Genomic DNA, 11854 nt, shown 5'->3' on the forward strand with positions numbered 1-11854 from the left:
AATTGGTATGTATTACGTAACATCTTCACCATCCAGGCCTTAGATTAGTAATTGGGTCACATATAATATATTAACAAAGCAATGTCAACAAATGTTCCTCACAGTCCTGAAGAAGATTTTTTTGTATCCATAATTAAGTATTTAAAAAAGCACAACTATTAGGAACCTTTCTTTGTTTTGAAATGCTTTTGGGGTCGATCATCTTGCAACTCCTTCCATTCATCCTGGAGGCTGTGAATCTCGTGTCGATCATAGGGTAATCCAAAATCTATATTAAAAATAGAATTACTTTTTATCACTTACAATAAATAACATACTCTAGTTTTATTTGTGCATGGTGCTTCTATTGAACTTCTGTTTGTTTTGCTAATTGATTGGGGATGCCAGTTATACCCTCCAAACAATTAATACAATCCCCCTTTAAATATCTATACATTTGTAGGCCTTAAAACGGCTCATCTGTTTTCCTCTTGTGATTTACAGTATGGCTGATAAAAAGAAAATATGTAGCCACAACAAAACTGATTGATCGCATAAAATCTAATTAAGGTCAAAGACAACAGTTCAATTGTTTCATTTAATCGGAAGCACTCTTATCACTGGAAATAGACGTATAGTTCAGGACTGAATCATAAATGGGCCCAATGAGGTCGTTTTAAGTTGACATGCCGATACACATCCACAGTCCAGCCCTGATGTTCAAAGAGAAGAATGATCTTAGGAGTCTGACTGAGGAAATGAAAGCTGGAGTTTAAAGAGCAGTACCTGCTGCACCCACAAGATGGAGATACAACTCCCAGTGAAGCACAACATATACTTTGAGTACTCTGCTTCAAGTCAGGGATAAAGGATGTGACAATTAATGAAGTAACATCAAAATACAGCCTAGACACACAAATAAAGCCTGAGGAATTATAATGTTAAAGGTCCCCTATTATTCTGTTTTTCATGACTTTATTATAGGTCTCAGATATATACAAACATGTCTCTGAAGTGTTTGACTCCAAATACCAAACAGATCATGCATTGCAGCATCCCATAACCCCCTCTGTTTCAGCCCTGTTTCAAAAGTGCTGATTCTCTGTCTGTTACTTTAGATGAAAATAAGGAGCCACTCCCCACCCCCCTCTGAGAGATATTTGGTTAAAAAGAACACAATGGTGCTCTAGGAGGAGATTCAGGCGATAAGGTGGGGGGGGGGTACCTTGGTTGGTGATTGGCTAATGGTTACACAAGCCATCAAATCGTTATGACATAAAGTGGCCAAAATCTGATCAGCTCGTTTTCAGACAGGTTTTTATATAAATGGTTCAGGACAAAAAGTGAGTGAATCTTTTTTCCTGAAACTTTCAGAATCTCTTCACACAGAGGGGACACATGTTTATGTATAAAAGACATGAAAAAGTGGATTTTGCATAATAGGTGACCTTTAAGGTTTCTCTACCTGTACTTGCCACAGATAAAAATCCAATGATCTGGTAGATGGAGCTGCAGACGGGTGCAAACATCAGACAGACTTCTCTTATCAGAAATATCACAGGTGTTAAATGATTTTAATTATAGCAATGAAAGGCCAGTGTCCTTCAAATCAGTTGATTACTGTTTACCTGTTTTTTACCACTGGGGAATATCAAAATGCCTTCCATTAAGAAGTGTTTAATGTCAATAAGATGTCATATTTTTTCATTGGGGGTTTAGTGACCTACAATGTCTATGATATTATTGTTTTGGTTTTTACATTTCATATAAAAAAAAGGAAATTAATTAGAAATTAATCATAAATAAAACACAATTCAGTACTTTTAGTGATTTTTTTTTTCACACCAGAACCTGAAAAGGTTTAAAAAGGTTTCTGACCAATCATGTAAGAAAACTCTGGCACTGTTTCTAGTTAACAATGACATTTACCAAAACTATATATTATATATATTATTTTAACAATGAAATTAATCTAATACATGTGGAAATAAAACCAGATTAGCAAAAGCTTGGCACGAAACAACTGATGTTTTGAGGGATCTGGTCTGTGAGTAGCCTTAACAACAGATTTCAGTATTTTAAAACCTCGGCCAGCAGTCCTGATGGCAGGTGAGTATAGTAATATGATAATAAGCATAAACATCCAGTTGATCAATGTTTATTTCTGATAATAAAACAAAACAAAGCAGTTAAATATACAACATTACATGCTTTATTAAAAGATGCATCTACTGTTTTGTATTGCACAAGGATGTTTTCAACCATCCCAGATCAAACTATTTCATGATGCATAAAATCTATAACAGAAGTCCCAGCTGTTTTTTGTTTTTTTTTACTGACAAGAGCATAATGTGGTTATTTGATTAAAAAAATACATAGGAATGTGTAAGTAATGCAACAGCAGTGCAAAGATGTGCAGAAACAGTAAAGCAGAGCAAAAATGAACTCTTTGTAGTGCCATGGAAAAATGTCAACACATTCCTTTCACCTAAAAAAACCTTTTGCACAAACAAAAATCCATTCACCCTATTTGTGATAACCATTATGTGAAGCTGAACTGTAAATAAAGCAGCCCTGTGAGTATCAAAAGCAGAGGAAATTCAGAATACTAAGATCCTTCAGAGAAAATACAAAACAATTAATTTAAAATCTAACCAACAACAGGCGTACTTCTAAAATATGAACACATATACAGAATCAGATCCAAAATGCCTGTTTTTATCATTTCATGTAAACAAATGATTCTTGTCAGAAACTCAGCTTATTGCTCGCTTTGTAACCCGTCCTTCATAGACTTACCAGCTGTGGCAGAAACAAGTGAAGATGTCTGTGTCCAAGGTAGTACCTGTACCAATAAAGTGCTAATACACCACAGACCGCATGCTCAGGGGTCAGTATACATCTACTGTGTCTAAAATATACTGGTGTAATAGAAAAAACAACTAAAAATGTAAGATGTAGCCGGTTCTCCGGGGGTATGGCCTTCTAAATGAATTTGCGGAACGAAAAACATTAAAAGTGTTATTGCTTTGGAATTAAAAATCATTAAAAACACAGTGTGATGATTTTCTGAAAAGCCGTTCCCTGTAAGTAGTTACAGTTTTGCACCAAAATAAATATTCCTAGTAAAGCAGCAGCAGCTTCCGTTTTGCCACCGAGACGATCACCTCTCCGCAATCAAACCTTCATCTGAGAGTAAAAATTACAGCCTGGTCCCACAGATTAAGCATACTTCATTCCAACGCTTCAAAAATAGTTGGAGCTCAAATCCTCAGCAAGATATAAATGACAGTAAGGAGAACACAGAAAGCTATAAATACAATAAATAGTTTTGATCAGTACTCAGAGGGACTGTGGAGGAAAACAGACCCCACACAGTCTTCTTGTCTTTAAAAGCAGAGCCTCATTTCAAGCTGGTCTTTTGGTCTGGTGGTGTAACCGGGAGTTACATTCATTTGTGAGAAGGCAGCAGAGGAAGACGTTTTTCTCCTCAGTGAGTCTCGCAGTGCTTCTCTCTCTGACCGTGAACTCCGTCCCGTCATCTGAGAGGGTCAGCGGAGAACAAACTCTCCTCCTCGAGCTGTAAACCTGCAGCTCCTAGACCTTTGTGACGTAGTTGTTGGGGAAAAGACCCTGCTTTGCACGAAGTCGTCCTATCCACCACCCGGAAGCATCTAAACAACAAAGATGAATACATTAGTTTCCCATATCAAGCTAACAATTATCACAGCAATAAACCGTATTTAATTTTGTCTTAATTTACATTATTTAATTTAATATTCTGTTCTTGTACACATCCCATATTCTATTGTATATAGACTTTTTACACTACTTTTTATTTTCTATTTTTGCATTTTATTATATATGTTGCATTGTTGGAGGAGCTCAGGTCAGAAGAATTTCATTGCCATTTCTACACTGAAGCTTTGTGCATATGACAATACAACTTGAATCTTAAACATTTGACTGAGATCTCCACAAAACGTTTAAGCCATCTTACCCTCTTTGATGATGTCGATGAGGTCGTCAGCGTTGAAGCTGAGCTCGTCTGTGTCCTGAGCGTCGTAGGCGTACAGAGCTTTGCACTGGGGCACCTGCGGTTTGGGTTTGGGGGCAGGTTTGGGTCGTCCCCCCCCCCGGAGCAGGCCTGCTGACTGAGGGTCTGTGGGCCCTGAGACATCATGAGAAAGAAAAGAGGGAAGCCACACGACTGTCAACATGAGCAGGAGGGAGATACAGTGCGTTCAGAGGACTGTGCTGCTGTAGGCTGTGAAGCTCAGTCAGAAGCAGCTGTTTGTAGGTGAGGTGGTTTTATGAGATATCACTCTTATAGGACTTCACAAAAATACTACGTTTGCATAATCACCATCTTGTTACGTACAACATTTAGATACGAATTCGATTTTTGCACGGCTGTCAGAACCACATTGCGTTCAAGCTTAAAAACAAAGGTGTTATTTAATTGTCATATTCTCTGGACAAGTACGGTATATGTTAGTGTGGATAATACTTCCTGATTTAATTTAACAAGCTGTTGCTGTTCACAAATCAGCCACAAGATGGTGATTGAGGACACACTTTAGGTTTTACAATGAACCAAGAAAAACAAAACAAAAACGTTTCAGGAAGCATTTAAGAGCAGAGAGAGTTGATCCAAAGTCAGGAGTTGTTTAAATTGGTGTTTTCTGTTTCTTGGCTTTATTCATTCATGGTTGTATATTCTGTTTTCAAATTAGTTTTCAACTCAATGCCAAATTAACTCAACTGTACAACCAACTCTGGATCAAACCATTCAGAATAGATGAAGTGGCAAGGTAGTTTATACAAATGCAATATATGCATTTACTGAGTACAATATTTAAGCTTCTCTTTAAGGAACAGTACATCAAAAAGTGTTGTTCATCTCTTTAATAAAAATAGATCGTTGATTTAAAATTGGGCATCATAAGTGGTGCACAGCAGGGATTCCTTCATTAAAAGAATGATCTTTCATTGCACAAATGAAAGATCTATCATATTAACATGACTTGCTAAGAATACCCATTTGTCATCAATGAAATTCAGAAGCAGCAGAGAAACAAAAATATTAGTTGCAAACTACAGCTCCTTTAGTGAGTTTGAACTTTTCCTTTTTCACGGTTACAAGACAAAACGTACAAGAGGAGAAGCATCAACATGTCCTGCTGCTGAAAGCTTCTCTCGTCCTAAACCACCACCCAAACACTGCAAACTCTTAAACTCACATTCCTCCATTGGAAGTTGGTCGTCTGTCTCCATTGCTAAAAAAGAATAAATCATCCAAATTATGGCAATTTTCAATAAGAACAAGGGGTACGAGTGTGTATCCAAGGTACCTTTGGCATATAAAAAGTGTGTGTGCATGTGACATTGCATCACACTGCCTAAATGTGTGAATACATATATTTATACAGAGCAGAAACAGGAATGTAGGTACATAATGGGAGAGGCCTTTAAGTGTGAACTAAATGCCATAAGTCCAATGAAGCTAAATAATAATAATTAGTAGCATATGTCAGCTGTTAAAGGGGTCTCAGTACTTAAATGTGTGAGTCATACTTGTCAAATTCATGGTAATGGAAATAGAAAAGACTCATTAACACTTTTCAGGCCAAAGTTTAAACTGCAACACCTAAGAGCTAAGCAACTCAGTTATTGTGCAGAAAACTGGATTTTATTACCTCAATTACACCCTTTTATTTCTTTTTGGATGGTGACTCTGAGATATTCTATTTCTAGGCAGTAAGATGTGAACAAAGACACTAACATGTGATTCTGTTAAATATGTAAATATGAAGAATCTTTCTTAAAATAATTTTAAAAAACAGCTCCAAAGAAGCCATTTACCTGCAGACAAAACTGTGAACTTTTATTGAATATGGCAAAGTGAGAAATGAGGACAATCTGTGCACCAAACCGACAATAACGATTTACCAGGATAAAACTAAAATGGATAACGATGAACCTATTCAGTATGAAGTGTTGACTGATATCAATTGAAGCGACCTTGGGTCTCATGAAAGGCGCTATATAAATCCAAGCTATTATTATTATTAATGAATAACTCCTCCGGCAAGTCTTTGTTTGTGACATGTGATCTGCCTTTATGACTTTGATATTGTCTACTCCTGTATGTACTTTGATGTGTTTTAATTGACTGTGTTGGTGCGAGTTCCTCACCCTGCAGCTCCTTGATCGGGGACTTTCAGACAGTCGAGGTTGGGCGGCTGCTGGCTGCCTCCTCTCTCCTTCAGCTGGCTGCCGTTGCTAGGCAGGAAGGGCCGTGTTGGGTTGCCGGGCGCAGGATGCCGCTGGCCGTGGTGCTGCGAGTTCCTCTGATTGGCTGCATGGTTACTGTTTTTATGGCCACCATTCTGTTGAGCAACTACAAAAAAAGAGATTGTTTTAGAGATCACATGGGTGTAAGAGGAAAATGTTCAAACCCTGTGACCTGGTTATTGTGAACGTGTACCTGGAGGCCCCGGTGCGGCCCTCGAGGGGGTGTGCTGGTGAGCTCTGGATGCACTGGAGCGGACCTGAGAGAAGGTCTTCCTGGTGGGGCCTGAGGACAAAAGAGATGAAGAACGAGAGATAAAAAAAGGCTGTGTTGAAATGGTTTTAAAATTCACGGGTAAAGTTATGCTTTTTCCATGTGAACATTTACAGATTTATAGTACGGTTGAATATATAGGTTGAATACTTCTTTAGGTTTTTATTCGAAACACTAGGATGTCTCTGCTGTCTTCAAATACTTTGCCGAGACCAACTGCTCACAAGTGTATGAGGTTTTAGGGCTTATATCCAAGGATGAGTCATTGGAGTTAGAGATCTTGGTTAATTTTTCTGACCATGTTAGGTTCGTGACTCCAGTTCATTGAGTGACCTTAGTCCACACTTCAGGTAAAGGATATCACAGCTCATAGTGAGATCAGGTAATTCATGTCTGTTACAGTAATACTCACGTGTGTTCTTTGGAAGTCCCGGGCCGATGCTGACCTGCAGAGATTTGCTGGAAGAATTCAGGACAGGCATGTCTCCCTGACCCCCGACAAACAAGACCTGCCGGGAGCCGCCCCCGCTCAGGAAGCCCCAGTTCTCCTTCTTCAACTTCATCTCCAGTCTGAGGGACAAACAACACAGTTGTGAAAAGTTTAAGCTATCCTTCAATTTCCAGTGACTGCATTATTAGGACATTATTTTAAGTTTTACATTTTGTTATGTGATTATTCTTTTCTGATGCAGGCTTCATATTGTTCTGAACATTGAGGTACATCAGGATAGAATATATATACAATAGCTCATATTTAAATTTTAAAAAGCCGACTAGTGGATCATTGATTGATGATGACACACCACAGATTTGTACAAAAATACTTTTACCTCCCAGAAAGGATGTTAAATGTCAGAGTTTATTTTCTGAGTTTTGAGTCTAACCCTGGTTCAAGATTTAAGTGAAACGCTGACTTATTCACAAGTAAGATTCAGCACTAGTCTGATTTAAAGCCTACATAATTAAGTTAAACTCAAGGTGTGAATAAACAAACACAAAGAAGATGTCAGTTCCTAGAAACCCTCTTTAGTTGACATTTATTTTATTTATGCTTTTGTGTTTACTTACGTGTTACTAAACTTGAGTGGTAGCTTCCTCTGGGTTTTCTCCTCAAACCTGCGCGACAGTAAGCTGATGAACTCGGTCTTGAAGACACAGTCCAGCAGGCTGTCGTACTCCTGCTCGTGCACGACCATGAAATCATCCTGCATTGTGCTGAAAAACATGAACATAGTTATTTAAATACAAAACTTAAAATCCTAGTATCAGCTGTGACATAAAAAGATCATATCACTCGTGATTTTACAAGATCATGTTTACGGTTGTGACTGTGTGTGCATCTGTCAATCTGTCTGCTCGGCTAAAAACAAGCCTCTTTTGTAGGCTGATGTTGGCTCTTGACTCAAAAACTGACATCCATAGACATAAATATTCGTCACATCTTGAAAAAGAGCATCTGCTAATTAGCCATACTCGATATGTTTTCATCCACTACAATTATACACCCTACGAGATAAACAAATCCCTGTTTTGTTATCTTGTTGCCATCTTTACTGCAATGGAGCAGGAAGGGACAATTGACTTTCTTCTTTGTCTGGGAGTGGAGAGGGAGACACACCTGGGGGAGATCTTCCCTCTATTGAGTATTTTAAACCGTTCTGCTTTGATGGAGGTTAAGATGGAGGGTCAGACTCATATTTCACATTTGCATGGAAACAAAAGGGAGCTCACAAAGCGTCTCACATCTGAAGAGGGAAGACAGCTTGTGCCCGTAACCCACACAAGGACACTTTGTTACCGAGGAGGAGCTTTTCTCTGATGACCTTTTTACTGCTCCTGCTTTCGCTCATTTCAGCACCTGGTCCACATTACCCCACTGACTCAAAAGCCACATGCTCGCACCAACATCTCTGCAATTTCTAAAATACCTCTAAAACTAGTCACACAGCGTTCCCATCAACAAGGTCCCACAGGTCTCTCAATTCCTTTATTATGACTTTTCCTTGTAGTCACTAGTCAACATTCTTCATGAGAATGTTTGTGAATGCATTGCAGTAACATCTCTGAGATGTGGTTGATCAGTCAGCACACAAAGGGACACACAGACAGACGTATACATAAGAGGCAGGTTTATAGACCCCACATGTTTTCAATGTCCCATGTGTGACATTTACAGGAACATGGGAACTTGTGTGATTGGAAATCCAGACTGTGGCTTTGAAGTAGATTCATGACTTTCTGCAGCGCAATGTGTACAGATTACATGCATCCCTCCTGCTGCATGATGGGAAGCCATTGTTTTGGAAACAACTAATGACCTACTGGTATCATGTACTGTACTGTACAACATGCTCTCAGCACTTTTAGTATTAATGTTGTGCCCTGTGTATGAAGTTACAACACTCAACATGAATGGTAGCATGTTTTGGTTTGATAATCAGTACCCATAATGCACATGGACTGTTTGAATTAAGACAGCAGGTATACAATAAAAGCATAGGCAAGTTTCACTGTATACAGCAGAGTAGGATTGAGTTTGAAAATGTAGTTCACTTGGATTTTTATATTTGATCTAAGCCCTGTTGGAGAGACATTCAAAGAAATCCAATTACAAATGGCTCAGTTACAAGAAAGTGTATGACAATAAGGTGATTTAATATTAGTCTCAGTCAGGGAAAGGGAAGTTTGGGGCCCTCTGCTGGAACTGCCTCCACCACGACCCCACTCCGGATAAGCAGTGGAAAATTGGTGGATGAATGGATGGATATTTACACTTAAATAACATGAGTTGAATTGGTGAGGATGTAGTGCTTAAAGTTGACTTTCGTAGCTAAAATGAGCAACAAATCTGTTTATGTCTACAGATTGTGTTTGGTATTGGGAACATGTGAGTAAACATTTCTTTAGTGCCTGCTTGAGCCATTCATCAAAACTACTTCAAGGGATAAATACTTCTGAAAGTGAAAAGCTTGAAGAACCTGTTTTCCAACTGTAGCCAGGGAGATGATATCTGACACTGGAGAAAAAATACTTAACATATCACAACCCAGTTTGACCCAGTTTTCAGGGGAATGTACCTGAGAGACACTGCCAGGATCTTCTCCACATCAATCCTCCTCTTCATCACCTCCTTCACCTGTCCTTTCTCTGGACCCTGTTTCACTTTTTCTCTTCCAATCAGGTACACAGACTTTGGCGTCAGGATCAAGTCCCTCTTAATGCCCTAAAAAAAAGCAGAAACAGAGAATCTCAACAAATGTTTTGTCAGTTTTATAAACAGGAACAAGCAGCAGACTGAAGGGGACTTACCTTGAAGCGGCGGTCATATTTTGTGACTTTGTCTGCAAAGTCGATCTTTTCTCTCTTGCCGAGGAACTGTCGGAGTTCGGGCCTGTCGTCCATACCGATGTAGTCGCCTACAAAGTTTCTGTTGAGGCTGTGTCGCCGCCTCTCCTTCCGGTTCAGCAGCAGGTCAGAAGCTAGATAAACCCGGAGAAAGACAGTGAGATTTGGACACAGAGGATCTTGGAGACACAGATCAAACTGTGCGATGTTTCTCCACTTACCTTCTTCCCTCATCTGGACGTACTTCTTGCGGGCCATGTACTTCCTCCAGGCTTTCTGGATGGTCCTGGCGTAGCTGTCAAACTTGCGCTCCCTCGTCTCCTCCAGCAGAAAGAGCTGTATATCAAACAAAGAGAAGCAATGAAACATAATTACATAAGAGACAGGATTACCTGCCAACATTATACTTCATAATAGAAACATCATTTATACTCTGTAATACTTCTTATACAAAGTGCTTCACAAACGAATAAAAGAAGGAAAGCGAGCAATCACACACAAAAAAAAACATCAACAAATAAAAATGACACACAAAACAGCAAAATTAAAGTAAAATAGTGTACACTAATGAACAAGTAAAAGAGTAATAGATAAAATAATGAAGACAAACGGTTAAGGTGAGTCTTGAGAGAGAGGACTTACGTATTCCTTACCTGAGGAACTAAAAACTAAAGGGTTGGAGGCCTGACGGCAAACCCAAACACAGACACACCCAAACACACTGGATAAAAGGAATGATGGCACGCACATACTGAACATACCATACTCTGTACAGCTGCACAAAAACAAACCTCTGCTGTCACTGATAACGTTTAGCTTTTAATGGCTTTTCATTGTCAGAAGACAACAAAGTACAATCCAATGTGTGTTTCCGACCTTATTTTGCGCTAGGAAGGAATTTATTTTACAGGCCAGAAGGAATTATACAAATATTTTAAAACTGACTCAAAAATATGTAAACCTATGCTTTTATGTAGGATAATGTATTGATCATTTGTATAAAGCTTACTGCAAAATCTATGTATAATATTGATCAACATATTGTTGTTATATATGGGTCAGTATGATTAAAGGTAGGGTAGGTAAGTTTGAGAAACCGGCTCGAGATACACTTTTTGTTATATTCCATGGAATGCTCTTAACATCCCGATAGCAATGAATATCTTAAGTGCTTTGACAAAAAATCCATAAAAAAATGTCATCTGTGGAAGCCGTAGTACTGTAAAAAGCACGACCAATCATTTTAGCCGACCCGGCTAAAATAACTGGATGGCCTACCTGTCTGTCAGCCTTCCATCTGTGCACAAACTTATCTCGTGCCCTCATTGGTCATGTGCGCGTTCGTGTGTGTTGGAGGAGGGGCTCTGTAAGGAAGTGGCAGATTTTCTCCGGTTGTGTATTTTCAAATTCTAGCAATCTCAAGCCGGTTTCTCAAACTTACCTACCCTACCCTTTAATGATTTGAGAATTATTTTTATTTTTTTCCGTTTTTTTTTTTTTTTTTTTTTTGTATTATTATTTTTTGTGCTTTGTTATAATTATTATTATGAGTGAGAAAAAACAAGAAAGAAAATGATATATATATATTATTATTATTGTTGTATGTTTTGTTTCTGACACGTTCAATAAATTGACAAAAAAAGAAAAATGAATACAACTCTTACCAGTAGCCTACAAGTATATTATTTGATTTTGGGGCTCTTAAGTAATTTCACCACTTCCTGCGCAGGAGCTAACGCTGTGCCAACAGACCACCGTCTCACCACTTTATGTCATTTCCTGACGGGCTTTTAGACACGTAATCTCTCTCTGCCCGCTCCCTGCAGACTAAACATCCTAACATACTGCCCACTGCTGCAACAGGCTGGCATCGAGGCCGCGGGGCGCAGTGTGGCGGGACAGGAACAAACCACAAACAACTAAATGTTGTACTCTTTGACTGAGACAATGACACTGAGGTAT

At 38.9% G+C, this 11854-nt stretch overlaps 1 protein-coding gene across 1 annotated transcript in view; it reads right to left on the reverse strand.

The window, feature by feature from the left end:
- Nucleotides 1–2121: 2121 nt before the first annotated feature.
- Nucleotides 2122–11854, reverse strand: part of myo1ea (myosin IEa) — a 46131-nt gene continuing 36398 nt past the window's right edge. The window contains 11 exon segments of the mRNA XM_034116257.1: nucleotides 2122–3653; nucleotides 3980–4115; nucleotides 4117–4150; nucleotides 5223–5258; nucleotides 6178–6382; nucleotides 6470–6559; nucleotides 6960–7117; nucleotides 7616–7762; nucleotides 9625–9770; nucleotides 9857–10026; nucleotides 10114–10228. Of these exon segments, the coding sequence (XP_033972148.1) occupies nucleotides 3577–3653; nucleotides 3980–4115; nucleotides 4117–4150; nucleotides 5223–5258; nucleotides 6178–6382; nucleotides 6470–6559; nucleotides 6960–7117; nucleotides 7616–7762; nucleotides 9625–9770; nucleotides 9857–10026; nucleotides 10114–10228 (1314 nt within the window). The 3' untranslated portion in view covers nucleotides 2122–3576.

The sequence above is a fragment of the Trematomus bernacchii genome, unplaced genomic scaffold, assembly GCF_902827165.1.
Source record: "Trematomus bernacchii unplaced genomic scaffold, fTreBer1.1, whole genome shotgun sequence".
Taxonomy (NCBI): domain Eukaryota; kingdom Metazoa; phylum Chordata; class Actinopteri; order Perciformes; family Nototheniidae; genus Trematomus; species Trematomus bernacchii.